At 39.0% G+C, this 24097-nt stretch overlaps 1 protein-coding gene across 2 annotated transcripts in view; it reads left to right on the plus strand.

Moving 5' to 3' along the window:
* Nucleotides 1-145: 145 nt before the first annotated feature.
* Nucleotides 146-24097, plus strand: part of atg2b (autophagy related 2B) — a 31306-nt gene continuing 7354 nt past the window's right edge. The window contains exons 1-33 of one of the 2 annotated variants that reach the window (XM_061968768.2): nucleotides 146-214; nucleotides 730-1112; nucleotides 1192-1354; nucleotides 1445-1597; nucleotides 1683-1785; nucleotides 2175-2337; nucleotides 2419-2598; nucleotides 2692-2788; nucleotides 2872-3036; nucleotides 5575-5729; nucleotides 5840-5942; nucleotides 6741-6984; nucleotides 8977-9139; nucleotides 9238-9330; nucleotides 9426-9614; nucleotides 14172-14445; nucleotides 14530-14638; nucleotides 16202-16403; nucleotides 16534-16676; nucleotides 17034-17191; nucleotides 17262-17437; nucleotides 17517-17667; nucleotides 17744-17946; nucleotides 18060-18140; nucleotides 18225-18331; nucleotides 18403-18495; nucleotides 18570-18640; nucleotides 18727-18803; nucleotides 18886-19056; nucleotides 19448-19580; nucleotides 22190-22389; nucleotides 22544-22773; nucleotides 22870-22987. In XM_061968768.2, coding sequence (XP_061824752.1) covers nucleotides 951-1112; nucleotides 1192-1354; nucleotides 1445-1597; nucleotides 1683-1785; nucleotides 2175-2337; nucleotides 2419-2598; nucleotides 2692-2788; nucleotides 2872-3036; nucleotides 5575-5729; nucleotides 5840-5942; nucleotides 6741-6984; nucleotides 8977-9139; nucleotides 9238-9330; nucleotides 9426-9614; nucleotides 14172-14445; nucleotides 14530-14638; nucleotides 16202-16403; nucleotides 16534-16676; nucleotides 17034-17191; nucleotides 17262-17437; nucleotides 17517-17667; nucleotides 17744-17946; nucleotides 18060-18140; nucleotides 18225-18331; nucleotides 18403-18495; nucleotides 18570-18640; nucleotides 18727-18803; nucleotides 18886-19056; nucleotides 19448-19580; nucleotides 22190-22389; nucleotides 22544-22773; nucleotides 22870-22987 — 4830 coding nt within the window. In that variant the 5' untranslated portion in view covers nucleotides 146-214; nucleotides 730-950. The remainder of the gene's footprint in view (nucleotides 215-729; nucleotides 1113-1191; nucleotides 1355-1444; nucleotides 1598-1682; nucleotides 1786-2174; nucleotides 2338-2418; nucleotides 2599-2691; nucleotides 2789-2871; nucleotides 3037-5574; nucleotides 5730-5839; nucleotides 5943-6740; nucleotides 6985-8976; nucleotides 9140-9237; nucleotides 9331-9425; nucleotides 9615-14171; nucleotides 14446-14529; nucleotides 14639-16201; nucleotides 16404-16533; nucleotides 16677-17033; nucleotides 17192-17261; nucleotides 17438-17516; nucleotides 17668-17743; nucleotides 17947-18059; nucleotides 18141-18224; nucleotides 18332-18402; nucleotides 18496-18569; nucleotides 18641-18726; nucleotides 18804-18885; nucleotides 19057-19447; nucleotides 19581-22189; nucleotides 22390-22543; nucleotides 22774-22869; nucleotides 22988-24097) is intronic. The other variant, XM_061968769.2, reaches the window with a different exon arrangement.

Genomic DNA, 24097 nt, shown 5'->3' on the forward strand with positions numbered 1-24097 from the left:
TGTGTAACAGGGGCAGCCGGAAGTGTTCTAAAGCGCGATGCAATTGGTTTATTTTTTGACTGAAGTTTGGGTAGACGAATCAGACGGCGTCATTCAAAAACACTATATCTCTCGCTGCTGCTACTCCAACCTAACTACCGTCAACCATCCGGGGAGTGTGAAGGCTCAGGACGTGCGGAGTCATGAGAGTGTTTGTAAACAACACATTATCAAGGTAATTTATTCACCTGTATATTAACTCGCTTTGTTCACATATGTAATGACTTAGCGAGACTGCCTTGTTTAGGATAATAGTGTGACCTGTACAGCGTATTTTAGCCAACTAACTAGATACATGTAAACCATAGCTTATGTTGGCTCTCTGATTCTTCATGTGCTGGCTAACTAGCTTGGTAGCCTTGTACTTGCTAGCCCAGCGGCTAACAAATGACATGCCTTTTGTCCCCCTGAGCAGTTAAGCGCATCTCCTGCCGTGACAGCTCTGCGACACAGCTCATGACTAGCAGCTTGTTGGCACGCTAAAAGCTATTTCGCAAGTGCGTTTCTCCCCTCCCGATAGGCAAAGTGGGTCATTAAGAAGAATAACTGTTCTGTACTGTTATTTCTGACGTTTGTTTAGGGCAATGTGCTGGAACATTGCACGATAGGCTTTTAAGTTCAGTATCATAACACCAATATTGTTTGTGTTTGATGTAAACTGTCTGTGTAATCATGTGTTTCTGTCTATAGGTGCAGTAAACAGGAGTCAGACCACTGTCTTCTCAGATCCTCATCCTCCGAAAAGTCCCTCATTGTGGGATGTGAAGGATGTCTGAGCTCATCTTTTTTGACTTGTCAACAGGATGAAATAACCGTGCTTAATTCATAACCATTTGACATTCACATTTGGGCACAGAGATTAAAAACCCCACTTCTTCCTTTATTTTTGCACTACGCACACTTGAGTCAAGATGCCTTGGCCATTTTCAGAGTCAATTAAAAAGCGGGCATGCAGGTACCTCTTGCACCGGTACCTTGGCAACTTTCTTCAAGAAAAACTGAGTTTGGATCAACTCAGTTTAGATCTATATCAAGGCACGGGATCACTGGCACAAGTGCCACTGGATAAATGGGTATGTTGATTTTATTTGTCCAGCAAGTACGGTAATTGTATTCTCTAGCATCTGAGTCAACATTGTCTCTTGTTTTCAGTCTCTAAATGAGCTCCTAGAGACAGCAGATGCTCCCTTTGAGATCATAGCAGGATTCATTCAGACTATTTCACTAACCGTCCCGTGGGCGGCCTTGCTACAGGAAAACTGTGCCCTCGAGGTCAAAGGTTTGGAGATGGTGTTTAGACCAAGGCCAAGACTAGGTAAGATCGTTTTAGATCATCTATTGATTTATATGTTGTTTTCACATTGGTTTCACATCATGCCTCACCTTCCGGCTAATTTTTTTTTAGCGTCTGGCACTGAGCCCATGTACTGGTCCAGCTTCATGACGAGCAGCATGCAACTGGCTAAAGAGTGTCTGAGCCAGAAACTCACAGATGATATGGGGGAGAGCTTTCAGCCATTTGAAGGACTGGAAAAGTTTGCAGAAACTATAGAAACAGGTTCTGGACATGAAACACTTGCTCCTGAGAAATATAAGATTCTTACATGTGCACGAATGTATTATATGTTGGTTATCTCTTATAGTTCTGAGAAGAGTGAAAGTGACATTTTTGAATACAATGCTGAGGGTTGAACACATTCCAGAAAATTCCAAAACTGGAATTGCTCTTGAGATTCGCATCAACAAGTAAGTGGAGACAATATTTATTTACCAAAGCAACTTTAAAAAGGAAATATAGAAAATATGAGCATTCTTTTGAAGATTGTCTGGCTTTGTATGTATGTATGATTAAATGTATATATGTTCAACATTATGATAAAACGTACTCCTCATTTCAAATTTTGTTAGACATACACTGCTGAGAAGTAACATGCTTCTACTGCTTTATTGCAAGGCTTTTGAATAATTGATAAATATGGTTGCTCTGCTTTTATACACGCTACTTCAAGCAAAATGGCATACCCGGTATGTCTTTGTAGTGCAGTAAATGTAAAGGAGGTCATCTGGTTCAAAACGCGTTGTATTTTTGTTTTGTTTTTTAGACCTCCTTTTTTTTTTACTTGTTTTTCTTCCAGGATTTTTTATTCTGATGAAACAGGAGAGGAAAGCTCAAGTGTGAATGTGCATCAGCCAACCACATTCGCTCATAAAAAGCTACAGATGGAAGGCATCACCATATTTTGGGATGAATTCTCAGATGTTTCTCGAGCTGGTTTTAAATCTTCACCCCCTCCTACTGTTTGTATTTTCAATATTAACATGAATAAGTGGTGTAGAGCTGCCACTATTAAAATATATTCTTGTGTGCTTGTTTGGCAGGAGACTGAGCCAAAACTCTCACCTAGCTGGAATCCCAAAATCATTTACGAGCCTCATCCACAGTTCACCGAGACATTGGCCTCTACTGCGCCCTTTCAACCTGTGCAAGTTGGGAGTCTCTGCGGTAAAATTGAGCTGTCCCTTACACTAAAAAACAACCTAGCCATGCCTGGAGCAAAGGTGAGTCGACCATTGCTGTTGTAAAATGTTTGGTAATTAGATATGGGAAGTGATATTTATAGACATGACTCCTAATCTTTTTTTGCCTTTCAGCTTGATGTCGCAGGTCACGTCGATACACTGCTTATTCTACTGTCACCGCGCCAAGTGCATCTACTTCTGGACCTGTTTGGAGCTTTTTCCAGTGAAGGTCAGTACTCGTCTGTTGATGAAACTGATCCAAGATGTCGCTGAATGTAGCTGGTGTAAACTGATCTTTGCTTTCACATGAAGGTGCACGAGAATGGCCTAAGGACAGAAAGAGTCGACCCATGCAGCAAGAGGATGAGTACCGACTCCATATGGAACTAAACCGCTGTCTGAAGAAGGACACGGCTATGGCTGGAGCAGAGGCCGACCTCTTTGAGAGCCAGATCACTCAAACTGTGTCCAGTCGAGGTTTGACAAAATTCTTTTTTTTTTTCAGTGCAACCTCTAAAGACAAACACATGTATAGAAAAATGTTTGTTATGTGATCAAACTATTGGTACAAAGTGCCATTTCAACAAAGGTTGTCAAAATTAGTGCATTATTGTGGATTCATCTATCATCATTATTAATCTGCCTAAGAATTTTAACAAAAGCGCAGAATTATTCAAAATACCTGAAACGTCTATGGCAGCACGTAAGGGGCGCTATTCCCATGCGCTTGAGTGAAAAAAGCTGCGCAGTTGCACAGACTCTGGCGCAGCAACATCTCCCACTCACCTTAAAGTGTAACTTCACTTTTTATGTAATTTTGCCCATCATTTACAATCCGTATTTGAGACAAGAGCTGTCTTTCTCTTTTTTTAATGCATTTTAATTTGTATTATTTGGCTCGTATTACACGGCTAACAATGTACTGTAGCTAAAATGATTAATCTATTCCGCACTTACAGCCCTCTAAAACATACAAAAACTGCCAAGAATACTGCTTTTACATGCCTTTACCTGCATATTAACAAAATATTAGTAACATTGCTATTAAGCGCTAATGCATAGGAACTATTTTCTTTACGGTCTACATAGCATGTGATGGTGGTACTTTGGTAGGCGCTTATTGACTACAGCACAAACTACAATGGAAGACGCATGCAAAGCACTTTGGGCAAATTTATACAATATATAGATAATCTACCGACGTCACAGGACACAGCGAATTCCAAACGGCTCTTTTAGACGAAGGCAAGATTGTTTTATAAATATCTCCGTAATGCTGCCTTTGTTTGATTTAGAATTTTCGGTAACTGCAGATTCAAAATACACAACCGGTACCAATCGGTAAAAAAGGTTTTTTTGCATATTAGGGCCCTTTTAAGATTAAGTAGTCATTAAAATAGTCATTAAACAACTATCGATAGGGATTGGAATCGAAAACCGGTTCTTGTTCAGAACTGGTTCCCAGTGTATCAATTCCTTGGAATCACTTGTCATTTTGTCTAGCGGTTTTCTTAGCGGTTCTTCCGGTTGGGGATGACGTCATTACGCAACGTGCGCAGTGACTTCAGATCGCAAAAAGGGTGGAAAAGGCGCTCTGAAGACATTTTACAAAAAAGCTTGCAACAGCACTACTAGTTGTAATAATTCCAAGGGTGCTATTTCATCAAGAGGAGCAAACATTTGAACATAAAGCATGCAATCACTATAAATGAATGTCGCGTTTTTGAACCGCGCCAAACTCTTCCTGGCAGCAACAGTCATCCGACGTAAATACAACAGGTACTAAATAATACCGCCTATAATGTAAGCGCTATTATTACCTGTTAACGTGAAATGAATGCCTTCTCATTCAGATGAGCATAAGTTGACAGTAATGGCTTCAGTTCACGTCTGTCACTAGCTTTCACCTCGGCAAGGAAGAGTACCACTTGGCTAGGATTAATGAATGTCACCATGCAGTGAATTAAGTTTATAGTTAAAAGCTTGCAACAATTTGCCACATAGATGCTCCTTTGGTAGGTGAATGTTCAACTGTAGTCAGAGAAAAGTAATACAAGTTTTCCTCTAACCACATTTTCACTCAGTGATTATATTATACAGGTGAAACTCCTAAAATTATAATATCGTGTTAAAGTCCATTGATGTCGGCAATTAAACTTCAAATGTGAAACTAATATGTGATATAACGTCATTACATGCAAAGTAAGATATGTCAAGCCTTTATTTTCATAGTGATGATTATGATTTACCGTTTTTAAAACCCCACCTTTTCTGAGATTTTCAATTCAAGGTAAGGCATAATCATCAACATTATATCAAAAGAAGGCTTGAAATATCTTGTGTTGCATGTTATGAGCCTATGTTATTGTTTCACCTTGTAAATCTAAACAAACCTTCGCATTGTATATTTTCTAGGCAGATGAAAAATATTCCTAAAAATGTTTTAAATGTTACAAAATGTTACATTCCTTTGTAATTTCCACATATGTTTTATTTTGTTAAATTCTACAGAAATGTTTTTTTTATTAATTTTCAAGAGTTTTTCTATGCTATGTACTTCTTAGGACATCATTTCGCTTTGTAAGGTCATGTTAGCTCTATAAACTAAACAAAAGTGATTCTAATCCACATTTTTTTTTCCACAACTAAGAATCAATAAGAGAACTGATAAAGAACTGAATCATTAAGCAGAATCGAAAGTGGAATCGGAACTGGAAAAATCTCACCAATTCCTATCCCTATTGATGGAAAAAAAAGTTATTTTATTTTTCAAGCATCTTATAGATATAATAATTGAGGAGAAAGGCAGAGATGAATGCAAAAACACAGGCCTAAAATTCAATCATCTGATTCCTGCTGAGCTTTTGTGCAACTTCAAAAGCAGATTTTGTCTCCAAACATTTTAGATTTACTCTGTTACTTTAGGGTATTTAAAGTTTAGCGTTTCTACTGTATATGTTTAAAAAGAATAACATTAGGTGTCATTTTCATCTTTCTGTTTTTTGGATGGAGTAGATGATGTCTTCTTCTCCATGGCTGCTGACATGGACATGTCCCACAGTTTGTCATCCCTCCCCCCACTGGGAGAACCTCCCACTGTGGATTTGGACTTGTCGCTCAATAGCAACTACTCTGCATCCCCAGGAGAATCCCCATTAAGAAACGCAACTGTAGGTCATATGTGTCGCTCAATCAAAAATTAGGACAAACAATTTGTTGTTGCTGTTAGACTAATGAACTTATGCGTTATAATTATGGTCTGTACATCTTGTGGCCCTAGGCTTTGTGGGATGATTGTATGGATGTACCACGACAGAGAGAAAAGCAGACTCCTGGACAGTCACGAGAGTCCCAACTCCCTCAAACGTTGTTACGACAAACTTGTAAGTGTGTGTATGTGCCTGTGTGGTCACAGCAATCTTTAATTCAAACCAAAGATTGTTGTCATCTTTCCTAGTTCTTGTCTGCTCTGAGAATCTGTATTTGATTCGGTGAAAACACTAAGGGCCTGATTTACTGAGATTCAAATACTGCGCTAAACAGTGTGCACAAACAATAATATAGTGTGCACTATTTGTGGCTTTGATACGTGTGATCTACTAACACTGCCTTATTTAATCGAGGATTTTGTGTTTACAGAGCTTTCACCACGAGATTCTCGATCATTTACTGCACATTCCCTTTATCGTGCACCTACCTGTGGTGCTTGGTTATGTTTTCAAAAATGTAGGAGACATGTACCACTTTTATGGGCAGTTTAGAAGAAGTCCTTTGCATGCATGCATCCACATTGCAATTCAATGTACATTGGAACCATATATTTTCTTTTTAGCGCTGTAAAGTGTGCTCAAAACGCAAAAAATGCATACTTTAAGAAGAGTTTATCATATAGGAGCTTTGTTGACAATATATATTGTATGTTAAAAACAAACACTATTAAAAAACAAAGGACTCAAAGGCATCAATTGAATTTGTTTTTTAAATAGTCTAATAGTTTTTATTTATGTCAGTCCAAATATGTTGACACACACGTAGTACAGAGGATTCTCGTCTGTCCATCGTCTTCGCTATCAAGTTTGGACGTGTTTTAGTACACATAAACTTTTAGTAAATCAGGCCCTAAGTCATTTGCTGCTCAGAGTTTCATCTGAGTTTCATGCTTATCTTGTTTTTGAGTTTAGCACATTCATCCAAAACCCACGGGGACGAGTCCAGGCCAGAGTTGGTGTTGAGCCTGACACTTGGTAGTCTGGCTGTCTCAGTCCTCCACATAGACCCTCTGCCTCCACCAGATGGTTCCCCCAGTCCTCGGGGCCCTATGGCTGCACACTTCTTCAGCATGGTGGGCCCTGGCCAGCTTGCTCCCACCGCCTTCCTTCAGTCTCGACCAGTCTTTAATCAGGCCTGTCCTCAAGACCACCTCAGGTGCACTTTCTTTTACTGTTTGTTTTTTCGTTATGTTGTGTAATCTTACAATTCAAAATTTGGCCAAAATTTTCCAGTAAGATCGCACATTTTTTGTTACTGTTACAAAAAGGACCGACTTCAACACAGGGTGTTACAAGAAAAATAATACCGGTATGCACATGAAAAGTTAAATGAAGTAAGCAAACAGCATTCAAACCAGTAAGATTCCAGTAGTTATTATTACCATGCATAGGGGTGTCCAAAGTGCAGCCAGAGGGCCATTTGTGGCCCGCAGCTAATTTTTTTAACAGCCCACAGCACATCTTACAAATCCTACTACAATAAAAACATAAAAAGTGGAATAAAAGAGCAAATCATAGGTCTAATTTAATGATGAAAAGTTAATATTTTAACGCTAATAACACAAAGTTAACATGCTGGCTGTTTTTTTTCTGTTAAAAAATCTATATACTGTCTTGCACAGTTGTCAAACTCAAGGCCCAGGGGCTAAAAAAAAATCTATATACTGTATTGCACAGTTGTCAAACTCAAGGCCGGGGGGTCCAGATGTATGTGCGTATGTCCAAATGCTTCGCTTTTATGTCCATTTTTAGGCGTATTACCAGAGCTTGTGGAGGTGCATGCAATGCGGAATGTACACTTTGTGTCCCTAACTGAAATGTCTAACTGTGTTGGAAATCTGTGCGCAGCTGCACCAAACCAAAACTTGCATAACGAAAAATAAGACTTAAGTTACTGTTGCACCCTTAGGGTTTGATTTACTAAGAATCAAATACCACACGCTAGACAGCGTATGTAAAAAATTAAATAGTGTGTACTATGAGTGGGCATGTTGTGTGTGATATCCTAAGTGGTGCAGACTGCCTTATTTAAATGAGGATTTTGCGTGCACACAGGGCTTTTATCGTAGAGACGATAATTTTCTTCACATTCATGTTACCATGCTCCTACCTGTGTGCGATGTGTTAAACCAGTAGCATCTATAATCTGGAACTCCTTTTCTGATTCGTAATCTGGGACAACAGAAACATATGCACAATGACACTTTGACACTCTTCTTTCACTTTTACATTCATTGCACGAGGCTGTGGATCACATCACTAGCGCATTTGTGCGCCTGGATTGACTAAAACACAAGAAAATGCATAATGAAAGACGTCTTTTCATGTAGGAGGTATAATATAGTTATATACTGTATATCCTAAATAAATTAAAAAACCAACTACTTTAAAAAAAAAAAAATGCCAGCAGACACCAAAACGCATCAATTGAATTCATTTTATCAGCCCTATAAGTAATCCAGCAGCAATAAAACAATAAAATGAAATTGCTGAATAGACGATATGTTTAATAGTTTTATTTCTGACCGTCCACCAAAATGTTGACACGCACATAGGACAGAAGATTCCCGTCTGTCCGTCGTCTGTCTGCGCAGCACGATTACTGATCCTGCACCTGTGCGTGGAACTGTTAGTTTGCACGTCCTTTTGACATGTGCTAAATAAAACGCAAAATAGTGTTAGCAAAACGGTGATAAGTGTTGATTAATCACATTTTATATTTGCATTTTTTCCTCCCCGTATTGTGGGCATTTTGATGATAAATATTAATTTAGCATATTAATAAAGTCAGACGCAAAATGTATTGCACGCCTTATCCTGCTTTTTTAACAGACACAATCCACTTTGCGCACGTTTAGTAGATCAGCTTTCCGTGTGGTATTAGGTTTGCATGTGTCTTAGTGCACGCAAACGTTTAGTAAATCAGGCCTTTAATGTTCAATTTTACACTGGTTAACTTATTTTAACACTTGTATGAGGCAAGAATGCTAAATTCTGCATTTTCTTCCAAAATATGTTTTGAAATATACACAAATAGGAGGTTGACCAGCGTTCTTGAGCCCCTTGAATTTGCTCTGTTCTAGTGTACTTTGGGTCATGTTCCTAATTGAAACATTAAAAATATGTCTACACGTTGTTACATCTGCAGGTTTGTGGGCCAGGGTCTGAAGATCATCTACGAACACTGTCAGGGATCCACCCTGCGGACTTTCAGCACTGATGTCTCCCTTGACCAAATGGAGTTGCTGGAGTGTCTATTCCAGTCAGACAATGTCATTAATGGCTCTCAGAAAGGCATTCAGTACACTGAGGTCAGCGATGCAATGCTGAGCTCAGCACATTTTGCAGCTCTGCATGCAGTCTTTGGTAGACTCTCATGGTCATCACACATTTCTCTGTCACAACACAGCTTCTGACGTTTACCACTGCAGTCAGGGCCGACACATCGCTTAGCACATGCTTTCACCTGCTATACAAACAGGCCGAGCGCAAAGGCCACCAGGTAAATGCAAATAAATAAAAAAAGGCAACATTCACAACAAGCATTTGCTACACACACTGGTCTCCTGTCGTCACTCATACTTTGCATTTGTGCAGGGTGGCCAGGTGCGCCTTAACACCAACCCCAGAAAAGCTGAGATGCAGGTGGAGCTTGGCCACGTGCGCTGCGAGCTCGACATCAGCATTGTGGACCGTCTTAACTCTGTACTTCAACCTCAGAAGCTGGCCACCACCGAGATGATGGCTTCACATATGTACACATCCTACAGTAAACATGTCAGCTTGGTAAGAAGCCTTTCTAAACTTAGTCCTAAGTACATTTTATCATGCTAATGCTTGTGTTCTTGCCATCATTTTTTTATGTTTTTATAATGCTTTATGACAGTGTCCATGGAAACAACTTAGTAAGAAGTAAAAGAAGAACAATCAACTATGGATGACAAAGAGACTAAAAAAGCTTGTTACAATAAACATACACTATATAGAACATTTATAACACAAAAATCTGTACAGGCAGAAAAGCTAGTTCAAAACATACAAAAAAAAAAAACAGTATCTTATGAGTATGTAGGAAAAGCAATAGTCAAATTAGACAGGGACAAAAACATCATAATAGCAACATGGGGGGTCATACTAAATAGCATCATTAAAAATGGTGCTAAGGATTACCCTTACTACTTCTCAGAAGGAAACGTAAAAAATTACAATGAATGAAGTAGCTGAATATTAAAATATTGACCCAAATCTGGAGGAAAGAATTCCAGATCCCTTGGCAGTTAAGGACTTGAACGATACCATAGACAGAAATCCCAACTCGAAGATCCTCACGTACGTGACAGATGAGTTAATAATCAAAACTGTATAAATGTAAATCCAAGACCTCAACTGTTTGCAACGGTAATAGAAAAATATTCAACAACAGATTGAAGAAATTTGTATGTAAAAGTGATCCACTCAATTCAGTACGGATACAGAGCCAACATTTCAACATCGATGACATTATTCGAAATAACTGAAGAGCTTACCTATGCAATAGATCATGATATGTGTGCAGCTGCATTATTTTATCGATCTTACAAGAACATTTTACACAATTAAGCATAATATCTTAACAAATTAGAACAGTTTGCCATCAGAGGGTTGGTCTTGAACTGGATAAGAAACTACTTAACCAACTGGGAGCAATTGTGAAGCGAACATATGTCTACAGTGCTAAATAGGGATGTAATGGTATCAAAATCTCACAGTACGCAATTATCGCAGTATCAAAGGGGAACTGCACTCTTTTTAGGAATTTTGCCTATTCACAATTATAAAATACATGACGACGGATGTTTTTTTTTTTTTAATGCATTGTAAATTGTAAATAAATGTGATCAAAAGTCTGGTAGGCGCTTACAATGGAGCCCATGGGAGCCGCTTTATTCTGCCTATAAAGCCCTTAAAAACATCCAAACACCTCTATTAAGGTTTTATATTCATGATGTGAGTATATACTGTATGTAATGTAGTAACAGGCACATTTACAATAACATCTAATATGTACAGTTGTGGTCAAAAGTTTACATACACTTGTAAACTTAGACTTAGACAAACTTTAATGATCCACAAGGGAAATTGTTCAACACAGTTGCTCAGTTACAATGATGGAAAGTGTAAGGATGGAAAGGACAATGCAGGTATAAATAGACTAATACAGCGATAAAAAAATCTAACATATATACGAATATATACATAATATGTGTACAGAATAATATATATACAGATATATTATATTATGTCTATAACATATATACAATATATACCAATGACCATGTACAATATTACAGTATATACAGTATATGTGACAGCAGCAGCATAAAATAGAGAGTAGATCCAGCAGGAAATAGAAAATAGACATTATAAACATTATAAACAAAGAGAAGTAGCTAACGTGTCAGGTAATAGGCAGATGTCATCTATTGCTGTATGGCGAGTGATTATACAGTTGGATGGAGTGTGGAATGAAGGAGTTCTTGAATCGCACAGTGCGGGAAGGTAGTTGAAGGTGCCTGTTGGAGTATGAGCTCTGCTGTCCCTTAATTGTCAGGTGGAGTGGGTGGGCAGGATTGTCCATGATGGCCAGCAGTTTCTATCCCTCACTGACACAAACGCCTCCAACTGCGTGCCAATAGTTTTGGCCAGCTTTCCGGATCAGTTTATCAATCCGGAACATAAAGAACATAATGTCATAGCTGTCTTGAGTTTCCAATCATTTCTACAACTCTTATTTTTTGTGATAAAGTGATTGGAGCATATACTTGTTTGTCACAAAAACATTCATGAAGTTTGGTCCTTTTATGAATTTATTATGGATCTACTGAAAATGTGACCAAATCTGCTGGGTTAAAAGTATACATACAGCAATGTTAATATTTGGTTACATGTCCCTTGGCAAGTTTCACTGCAATAAGGCGCTTTTGGTAGCCATCCACAAGCTTCTAGCAAGCTTCTGGTTGAATTTTTGACCACTCCTCTTGACAAAATTGGTGCAGTTCAGCTAAATGTGTTGGTTTTTTGACATGGACTTGTTTCTTCAGCATTGTCCACATGTTCTCAATGAGATTTAAGTCAGGACTTTGTGAAAGCCATTCTAAAACCATAATTTTAGCCTGATTTAGCCATTCCTTTATCACTTTTGACGTTTGTTTGGGGTCATTGTCCTGTTGGAACACCCAACTGCGCCCAAGACCCAACCTCCGGGCTGATGATTTTAAGTTGTCCTGAAGAATTTGGATGTAATCCTTCTTTTTCATTGTCCCATTAACTCTCTGTAAAGCACCAGTTCCATTGGCAGCAAAACAGGCCCAGAGCATAATACTACCACCACCATGCTTGACGGTAGGGGTGGTGTTCCTGGGATTAAGGCCTCGCCTTTTCTCCTCCAAACATACTTCTGGGTATTGTGGCCACACAGCTACATTTTTGTTTCATCTGACCACAGAACTTTCCTCCAGAAGGTCTTATCTTTGTTCATGTGATCTGCAGCAAACTTTAGACGAGCCTTAAGGTATTGTTTCTGGATCAAGGGCTTCCTTCTTGCATGGTAGCCTCTCAGTCCATGGCAATGCAAAACACGCTTGACTGTGGACACTGACACCTGTGTTCCAGCAGCTTCCAATTCATTGTAGACCTGCTTTTTGGTGGTTCTCGGTTGACTCTTGATCATCCTGACCAATTTTCTCTCAGCAGCGGGTGATAGCTTGCATTTTCTTCCTGATCATGGCCGTGACAAAACTGTGCCATGCACTTAATACTTACGAACAATTGTCTACGAAGTTGCTCTTGGGATCTTAAGCTGCTTTGAAATGGCTCCAAGTGACTTTCCTGACTTGTTCTAGTCAATGATTCATTTTTTCAGATCTGTGCTGAGTTCCTTTGACTTTCCCATTGTCACGTTTGTAACCGAGTCTATTAACTGCATCACATGAGTCCTATTTAAATGGGCTCAGAGAAGTCAACAGGTGTCGTCAATCGTAATCACTCACATGAAGTTAAAAGGCCATGGAGCTAATTTGATTTGATTATAACTTTTCTACATCACCAAAATTGATAATGTATGTTTGACCCAGCAGATTTGGTCACATTTTCAGTAGATCCATAATAAATTCATAAAAGAACCAAACTTCATGAATGTTTTTGTGACAAACAAGTATGTGCTCCAATCACGCTATCACAAAAAAATAAGAGTTGTAGAAATTATTGGAAACTCAAGACAGCCATGAAATTATGTCCTTCACAAGTGTATGTAAACTTTTGCCCACGACTGTATGTGTGTGTATGTATGTATGTATGTATATATCTATCTATCTATCCATCATATATATATGTGTGTGTGTGTATGTATATATATATATATATTTATATATATATATATATATATATATATATATATATATATATATATATATATATATATATAGTAAGGCCAAAGGTTTGGACAAACCTTCTCATTTCAATGCGTTTTCTTTATTTTCATGACTATTTACATTGTAGATTGTCACTGAAGGCATCAAAACTATGACACCTGTGAAGTGAAAACCATTTCAGATGACTACCTCTTGAAGCTCATCAGGAGAATGCCAAGACTGTGCAAAGCAGTAATCAGAGCAAAGGACCCCAATATTTGTTCTCAAATGCAATTAATCGTCAAAATGTAATTCAGAAACGTTTTTAAACATTTTACTTGAATGGATGTCATTAATTTGCCCATAACTTGGTTAAAGCTCTTTCAGGCTGTATATTGGTATACAGGTGCAGATAATTGCACTACTTACAAATGCCAAATGCTCTTTTTACCTAAGTTTACATTTTTGATACCGTATTGGGTTTTGAACTTTCAATGTTTAATATTGTTACTTTACTGAATATTTATTTTTTTATACATTTTTATTTAAATTCATATCATATTGCACACCGCAATCTATTGAGTTTAGATAAATACCACATTTTCTAAAATACTGTATACAGTGTTTTTATTCTTCAATCATTTAATATAAATATATTTGACATTAAAGATGTTATCGAATGTAATAGCGTATAAAATAAAGGAATGAAAAATAATGTCTCTTATTTTACTGAGTAACTAGTTACTCTTACAATGAGGAAACAGAGGTATTAACTCAATTACTTTTTGTGAGAAGTAATTTGTAACTATAATTAATAATTTTTTTAAATGTATGATGACCATCACTGGATGTCATGCAGTAGTTGTATTTCTGCTTATAAAAACTAATCACCACATGTTGGTGAATAAATGATTAATGACTAACTTTCATGATTGTTGTCATGTATTTTTTGCAGCATAAGGCCTTTGCAGAGGTTTTTCTAGATGACAGCCACACCCCGTCTAACTGCCACGTGTCACTGACCGTTAATACTCCGGTATTAGGACTGGCAGTCCGCTTTCCCATTCCCGATCTGCGCTCAGATCAGGAAAGGGGTCCTTGGTTCAAAAAGTCTTTGCAGAAAGAAGTAATGTACCTGGAGCTGGCAGACCTGGAAGTTAAAACAGAATTCAGAGGTGGCACCACTCCAGATCAAACTAAGATGGAGCTCACCTTTAGGGAGCTTATTGGTAAGTGGTCAGAGGTAAATACATGTTCCCCATTGTCCTCTGAATGTTCTCTAATCACATGTTTTCCTCATTGTCATTCTACAGGCAGGTTTCAAGAGGAGCCAGATCAAGCGCTTACCCGTTTCCTCAGGGTGTCCCACACCATGGACGGAGACATTACAACATCCGAAAGTGTGAAATTTGATTGGCCGCGGTACGTTTTTACCATCATACCTAGGAATGGGAATTGATTAGATTTCGCCGGTTCCGATTCCACTTTTGATTCTGCTTAACGATTTGGTTCGTTATCGGTTCTCTTATTGATTCTTATTTGGAAAAAAGATAGCAAAAAGGTGGAATAGGTGGATTTTGTTAAGTTTTGAGTTGACATGACTTTACAAAGCTAACAGTAAGTCTTAAACACATAGCATAGAAAAACTCTTGAAAATAAATAAAACATTTCTGTAGAATTTAACAAAATAAAACCTGTGGAAAATACACAGGAATGTAACATTTTGTAAACATTTTTAAACTTTTGGCAATATTTGTCATTTGCCTAGAAAATATACTGTGCAATGGTTTGTTTAGCTTTACAAGGTGAAACAATAACATAGGCTCATAAAACGCAACACAAGATATTTTAAGACTTCTTTTGATATAATGTTGATTATTATGGCTTACATCTTATGAAAACCTTGAATTGAAAATCTCAGAAAATGTGGGGGTTTTAAAAACTGTAAACCATGATCATTAAAATAATATTAGATGAAGGCTTGACATATCTCACTTTGCATGTAATGACTTTTTATCACATATTAGTTTCACATTTGAAGTTGTAACATGAAAAAACTTTTACACAATATTCAAAATGTATGAATTTCACCTGTATAATATAATATAATCACTGAGTCAAAATGTGGTTGGAGGAAAACATGCAACTTTTCTCTGACTCCAATTGAACATTCACCTACCAAAGGAGCATCTATGTGGCAAATTTAGTCACTGCATTGTCTTTCCTGGCCGAGTGGTACTCTTCCCTGCCTAGGTGAAAGCTAGCGACAGACGTGAACTGGAGCTATTACTGCCCACCTCCTCGCCAGTCAGAATATGTTTCCTCGTGCTCATCTGAATGAGAAGGCATTAATTTCAATTCTTACAAGTAATAGCGCCAACATGATAGGCGGTATTATTTAGTACCTGTTGTATCTGTGTTGGCCCTGCGATGAGGTGGCGACTTGTCCAGGGTGTACCCCGCCTTCCGCCCAATTGTAGCTGAGATAGGCTCCAGCGCCCCCCGCAACCCCGAAGGGAATAAGCGGTAGAAAATGGATGGATGGATGGATGTATTTACGTCAGATGACTGCTGCTGCCTGGGATGACTTCGGGGCGATTAATTTATAGTGATTGCATGCTTTATATTCAAATGTTTCAGTATGTTGCTCGTATGTCCTCCTCTTGATGGAATAGCAACCTTGGAATTATTAAAAGTAGTGCTGTTTCAAACTTTTCCTCAAATTTCAGTGCGCTTTTTCCACCCAGACACCCTTTTTGCGATCTGACGTCACTACGCACGTTGCGAAAAGATGTCATTTCCACCCGGAAGAACCCTTAAGGGAACCGCTAGATAAAATGCCAAGCGATTCCAAGGAATTGATACACTGGGAACCAGTTCTGAAGAAGAATTGGTTTTCGATTCCCATCCCTAATCATACCTAAGTCAGACTTTTGCTTGTTTGTTTGTGGTCGTCTCCCACTGACTGCATAATTCTCTGGGCAGTGTTGTTTTACAAATGAACCCCACTGCGGTCCACTCAATCCTTGAGCGTGTGACAGCCGAGGATGACGAAGGGGCTGAGGACCACTCACTTGAGGAGGAAGAGGAGGATGGGGCTGCTCACTCACTAAAGGATGTGTGTGACTTTGGAAAACCAAAACCATCGCCTTTTTCTTCCCGACGGGTTATGTATGAGAATGAAGAGGTAGGGCATTGTCGTGTATTTTTAAGTTTATGTATTGTTAATAGAAGTGCAACAGGAGTACCACTATTGCTGTTCAGGAAGCAGAAGATGACATCGAGCCATATTTTGAAATTTCTATTTTTAATTTCAGATGGTCATACCCGGTGATGTTGCTGAGATGACAGAATTCCAAGAGAAAACCACAAACAATTCACGTTTTGTTCTTGAACTATGTTTTCCCAATGTGCAATTGGCTCTACCCAGCAAAACATTTTATGAAAAACTACACAACAGGTATTTTTTTTATTAATTTCCAATACAATTGAGGAGTGTAATGCTAATTAATACATCACAATGAGTGCTGTAAATGCCCCAGACAAGCTGCACAATTCTACCAAGTGATAGTACTGCTGTTAGACACGGTTGAAAAATAAAATTATAATAACGTTTTTGTTGCACAATAATGTATCCCACAATAATGGTTGTCTCTATCCAGGATGAAATGACCTTTTTTCCCCTTGTGTAGTACTCGCTAATGCACATAATAATAATAATGACTTAGATTTTATAGTTACATTTACAACTGAGAACCCATTATGCATTCACACATTGATTGACTTGATATGCTTTGGTATATTATCTGTATTGCAGAATAAACAATGATCTTCTATTGTGGGAGCCTACTGCTCCTTCCCCTGTGGAGACTGTGGAAAGTATGCCATATGGTGTTGGACTGTCTGTGGCCAGTCAGTTGATTAATACTTACACTAAAGACAGCTTTAGCCAGTTCCGCTCTACAGGACCTGAGGGTGAGGTGGCGGAAACGCATGATGCTACTCAAAAGTGGCGTGTTCTTAAGCACTGTGTTTGTGCTTTCAGATGATACCAGTGGTTCAGAGGAAGAAAACATGCACTACTACTCTCCTTCTTCTGACCGGGGCTTCAGGTCTCGCAAAAAGAAAAGGCCCAAAGCTCAAAGCAAAAGCTCCCAGAGCCTCTTCTCGGTCATCGTCAGTGTCAATCATGGTCTGGTAGCTCTTCAAACGAACGTCAAGGTACACTGAAGGCCTTTTGCATTATACCTCACTATCCTTGCATATTAATTCTTACCACTTTGCATCTTTTTTTTTGTAGAAGGAGGATAAAACACTACTGAAAAACAAACACGGAGAATTCTGGCTCGAGGTGAAAAACGCAGTGCTGTTCAGTGTTACACAGCATGAGGGCTATAAAGACCAGCACTATGTCTGCTTCCACACTACTAATAGCTCCATGTATCACCAAGGTAACCACCTGCACTGTCATGGTGCTTGTAAGTTGTTGATGTGACATATGACCTGTTACTCTTTCAACATACATAGGTCTTGTAGATGGAAGCCCTTCCATATCAGACATAAAGCTGCCATGCAGGTCACATCCACATTGGCTGGAACCAACCATCTATCAATCAGAATCGGCTCCTGAGAGATCCTCCAATCCCTCAGAAGGTATTAGTTTGGAGGCCCGCAGTATGATCTCTGTCGCTGTCAAGATCTCCTCACAGAATGCCGATCGCAGTGTTAAGGTAGGCCATTTACATCGCTGACAAGTCAAAGGGCTCTAGTCATCAGTGGCATGATATTTCAAGTACACAAATTATAGTGTGAGTGTTTTGTTACTGTGTATTTATGTATGGAGGAATTCTTGGTTGCTGTCGGAGTGAGAGGAGCAACAGTTCAGCACAGAGTTGTCCCTCAGAACCTGGGCTGGTATGATCAGGTAGCAACACTACTCTCACATTTAAATTATTTATAGCTCACTCAATGTACACATAAAAAACAATCAGCAATCTATTTAAAACAGATGGTTGACTTTTTGAATGTTTCCGATGAGCCTGTGTTGGGTTATGCTCCCCCCACATCTGTCAGCACCTTACATCTACATTTATGGAGCTGCTCGCTAGACTACAGGTGAAGTACACCACAGATTGCTAAGTGTTTGTGTATGTATTCTAATGCTGCATCTATTTATTTTTGGAAAGACCTCTTTACTTACCTCTCAGATCGCTGCTTGTTGTGGAAACATTTAGCATCTCCAGCAGCGTGTCTTTAGACCACTCCTCCTCAACTCTCAGGTATGACTTGACTTTTAGAGGAACTTTGGAGGTTGTGTTTCCACTGAGGATTTCCGTTACTGACTTTGTTCCAGGATCATTTTGGATGAAGCGGCCCTGTTCCTCTCAGACAAGTGTAACGCTGTCTCTGTCAATTTAGCACGTGGTAAATCAACTCTCCATGACTGTTTGAAATGTTCAATGAGCTTTTTAATCTATTTTTGTACTTACCGGTATGTTTTTTCCCCACAGACTATGTCCAAGTGGTAGACATGGGAACTCTGGAACTCAGGATCATAGCCGTGAAACCTGGCGTGGATGGGAAATTGGTAAGAGTATGATTTTTTTTTTTAATCCAGTAAATTAGGATTGAATATTTCTCATACTTTCTCACTGTATTTTTGGTGGTAGTCTGAACCCAGATTTGAGCTTCGATGTTCCAGTGATGTCATTCACATCAGAACATGTGCTGACTCCTGTGCTGCTCTCATGAACCTCATCCAGTACATAGCCAGCTATGGTGATTTGCTTCCTCCTGCAGAACTAGAGGCCAAGCCAAGCGGCTCCACACAAAGAACCAAGGTGAGCAGTGGCAACATTCATAACCAAGTTACTCTACAACGGCAAGGATTCCCTTTTAATACATACACTGCATAGATAAAGGTGTTCAGACACCACTTTTAATTATTATTATACAATATCATTACTTAAGTGCTTAAATTGGTCTCAAAATAATGCTGATAATTATACTGTTAATTGGCAATCATTTGTGGGAAAATATATCGCAAAGAAAATTTGTTCTCAACCTAGGCCCTCTCATTACAAACATGAGCCTTAACAGAAGCGTTCAAGCTGTTATCATTGCAAGGGTTGATCACTACATTAATTCACTACATGTAAGTGCAGTGATCATATATGTGGCCAAATCCTTTTGCTTTGATAGTGTACTTAGTTGGATCATATTTTTGTACAGGCAGAGATTCCTAGCGGACCTGTTGCTCAAACCCCGTTGCTGGCCGAGACAGAGCAACAGATGTTGCAGGATCTGATGAGCGAAGCGATGGAGGAGACAGATGGCCAGCACACATCAGGGATTCAACAGAATGGTCTGCATTTGATTTAGGGTCATTTCATTTATTTTAAAGTGGAACTGCACTTTTAAAAAAAAAATTTGCATATCGTTCACAATCATTATTAGAGACATGACGACGGATGGATTTTTTTTTAATGCATTCTAACTTGTAAACAAAAGTCCACTTACAGCGGAGCTAATGGGAGGTCCTTATTCCAATTCCAGCAAATAACCATCCAAAAAGTGACAACAATACTCCATTAAAATTTTGTGACTTAAATGTTAACCAGGTATTAGGGATATTGTTATTATAAGTGCTCACGCAGACAATCTATTTATAGTGGCGCTGTGATCACTGCACACAACTCAATACTTGTATGATATACAAGTTTATTGTAGATCATACATCCTCCTCTCACCTGGATAGAAGAGGGCTGAGGACGTACTCCGACATGCTGGTACACTCTGACAGCCAAATTACACCCGGAAATGGCGAGAACGACATGAAAAGACGCTTTGTCCCAACCCCCTTTTCTTCGCGAGGATTATGAGTCATTCTTCATCAAAATGGGACTATATCAACAATCTAGCAGTCGGCATCCTAATGACAGTAGACCTTATTCAGTAAGTGATGTTTTATTATGTTGGTTGGCTCTCATGAATTCTGTAGTGAGTCCTAATCAGGGATGTTGTAAAAAAAAAAAAAAAGTGAACATTGTGATGTTTTTTTTAAATTAATGTGTCGCGTATGCTTAAAATGATCAAAATGCGTAAATATTAAATGCTATAACAAATAAGCCCGTTGCTACATTATATATATACTTACAGCAAGTACAAAACCCAAGACCAGTGAAGTTGGCACGTTGTGTAAATCGTAAATAAAAACAGAATACAATGATTTGAAAATCCTATTAACCTTATATTTGATTTAATAAACCGCAAAGACAAGATACTTAATGTTCGAAATGAGAAACTTAATTTTTTTTGCAAATAATCATTAACTTAGAATTTAATGGCAGCAACACGTTGCAAAAAAGTTGGCACAGGGACATTTTTACCACTGTGTTACATGGCTTTTCCTTTTAACAACACTCAGTAAACGTTTGGGAACTGAGGAGACCAATTTTTGAAGCTTTTCAGGTGGAATTATTTCCCATTCTTTCTTGATGTACAGCTTAAGTTGTTTATCAGTCCGGGGTCTTCGTTGTCGTATATTACGCTTTATAATGCGCCACACATTTTCAATGGGAGACAAGTCTGGACTACAGGCAGGCCAGTCTCGTACCCGCACTCTTTTACTACGAAGCCACGCTGTTGTAACACGTGCAGAATGTGGCTTGGCATTGTCTTGCTGAAATAAGCAGAGGCGTCCATGAAAAACATATGTTGCTCCAAAACCTGTATGTACCTTTCAGTATTAATCGTGCCTTGACATATGTGTAAGTTACACATGTCTTGGGCACTAATACACCCCAATACCATCACAGATGCTGGCTTTTGAACTTTGCGCCTATAACAGTCTGGATGGTTCTTTTCCTCTTTGGTCCGGAGGACACAACGTCCACAGTTTCCAAAAACAATTTGAAATGTGGACTTCTCATACTACAGAACACTATTCCACTTTGCATCAGTCCATCTTAGATGAGTTCAGGCCCAGCGAAGCCGTCGGAGTGTCTGGGTGTTGTTGATAAATGGCTTTCGTTTGCATAGTAGAGTTTTAATTTGCACTTACAGATTTAGCGACTCACTGTAGTTACTGACAGTGGTTTTCTGAAGTGTTCCTGAGCCCATGTGGTGATGTCCTTTACACACTGATGTCGGTTTTTGATGCAGTACCGCCTGAGGGATCGAAGGTCTCGTTGACTTTCGTCCTTGCTGCTTATGTGCAGTGATTTCTTCAGATTCTCTGAACCTTTTCATGATATTACGGACCGTAGATGGTGAAATCTCTAAATTCCTTGCAATAGCTCGTTGAGAAATGTTGTTCTTAAACTGTTCGACAATTTGCTCACGCATTTGTTCACAAAGTGGTGACTCTCGCTCCATCCTTGTTTGTGAATGACTAAGCATTTAATGGGAGCTGCTTTTATACCCAATCATGGCACCTGCCTGTTCCCATTTAGCCTGTTCACCTGTGGGATGTTCCAAATAAGTGTTTGATAAGCCTTCCTCAACTTTCTCAGTCCTTTTGCCAGCTTTTTTTAAACATGTTGCAGGTATCAAATTCCAAATGAGCTAATATTTGAAAAAAATAACGTTTCTCAGTTCGAACGTTAAGTATCTTGTCTTTGCAGTTTAATCAATTGACAATAGGTTGAAAATGATTTGCAAATCATTGTGTTATGTTTTTATCTGTAATTTAGACAAGGTGCCAACTTCACTGGTTTTGGGTTTTGTAAATAAAACTTTAATGGAGGTGTTTGGTTGTTTTTTAATAGGCTTTACAGGCAGAATAGAGTAGATCTCATAGGCTCCATTGTAAGCGGACTTTTGATTGAATGTATTTAACATTTAGAATGCATTTAAAAAAAATACATCCGCCGTTTTTCCATAATGATTGTGAACAATAAGCAAAATTCCAAAAAAAGGTGCAGTTCCTATTTAAGCTTCATAAATATCAAATTTTCACTCTTGCATGTTTAGGAGCGCATGAGGAGAGGAACCATGATCACGACCCCCCTCGCTCCGACTTGTTCCTGTTCCCAGATGAGAGTGGAAATTCAAACCAGGATTCAAGCCCCACTTATCCCATGCTCCACTCTCCTCTCATCACTCCTGTCCCAACCCTGGCACAGGAGACCGACGACTTCTGCATTTTGGAGACGCCCGGCTTGAGGACAGAGGTCAGCAGCCTTAACAAACACTGGTTTTATACTTTATCAACGTGTCCGGCACATGATTTTTTTGTGTGCAGAACATTGGTCACGGTTTTATTTGGAACATTTTCACATTTAACCTGACATCTCAACATGGGAAAACTTATGTATTGTGTTTAAGGACCTCGATCAAGAACCAATAGTAAAGCAGCTCACCACTGAGCCAGTGCAAATCAGATACAATCACTTCAGTCAGCCTCTGGACAGGATTGACTCCAGTCGCGGCGCCTTCAATTTCCCCGTCCCTGAGGTGCGCTACCTAATTAAGGAGATTTCTGTTGTGTGGCACCTTTATGGCGGCAAAGATTTTGGCAGTCTGACATTCACAGCTTCTCCCGCAAGGAGCCGAGGGTGAGCCATAAACTTTTTTGACTGCACATTACTGTTAAATAATAATGTAGAACTCAAATAAAATGTTGAGTATTTCCTTCTATCTTTGCAATGCAGTGTTACTCCCCACAGCTCCCCCTCTCAAACTCCGGTCCGACAGTCTAGAGTTTCAGGACGCACAGGAGGTGGAAAAGGAAGGAACCCTGATGTCCTGATGGAGATCCAACTCAGCAAAGTAATGTTTTATACATACATATTACTATTACCGTTCTTATTCTTAATTTCCTCTTGAGGAACTCTGAAGAAACATTTATCATTTTCGCGATTTGAATGGTTTGTACAGCCTTAAACAATACAAGCATAGGGCATTTTTCTTTGAGAAAGGCTAAATGGCGACTAGTACCCATTGAGAACAGATGCTGGTTTGACCACCACACATTTAAATTAGCCAGATGTGACGTCATGTAAATCCAAGCAATATAACCGTAAATTACGCAATATGTTACCGCATACACCAGGAGCTAAATTAGGAGCCTTTATAACACGTTTTGAATTAGTGACATATATCGTTATTGCGGAAGGCTGCAAGATATACAGTTGCAAGAAAAAGTATGACAACCCTCTGGGATTACATGGGTTTTTGCATAAATCGGGCATAAAATGCGTTCTGATCTTCATCAAAGTCACAACAATATACAAACACAGTCTGCTTAAACTATTACTGCACAAAAAATATGATGTTCTAATTTTTTATTGAACACAACATATAAACATTCACCGTGCAGGGTGGAAAAAGTATGTAAACCTTTGAATTTATTAACTGGTTGACCCAAGCTTGGCAACAATAACCTCAACCAAACGTTTCCTGTAGTTGCAGATCAGACCTGCACAATGGTCTGGAGGTATTTTGGACAATTGCTATTTTCAAAAGTTTAGCAATATGGTAGGGATGTCTGGTGTGAATTGCTCTCTTGAGGTAATGCTACAGCATCTCAATTGGGTTGAGGTCAGGACTCTGACTACACTCCAGAAGGTGTATTTTCTTCTGTTTAAGCCATTTGATTGTCGATTTACTTTTACGCTTTGGGTAGTGGTCCTGTTGCATCACCCATCCTCTCTTGGGCTTCAGTTGGCAGACAGAGATGGTCTTAAGTTTTCCTGCAAAATGTCTTGATACATTCAGGAATTAATATTTCTGTCGATGACAGAAATCCATTCAGGCCCTAAGACAGCAACGCCCACCCAAACCATGATGCCCCTTCCACCATATTTCACCGTTAGGAGGAGGTTTTGATGTTTGTGTGCTGTGCCTTTTTTCCCTCCATGCATCGTGTTGTGTGTTTCT

The sequence above is a fragment of the Nerophis lumbriciformis genome, linkage group LG08 (genome assembly GCF_033978685.3).
Source record: "Nerophis lumbriciformis linkage group LG08, RoL_Nlum_v2.1, whole genome shotgun sequence".
In the NCBI taxonomy this organism is placed as follows: Eukaryota; Metazoa; Chordata; class Actinopteri; order Syngnathiformes; family Syngnathidae; genus Nerophis; species Nerophis lumbriciformis.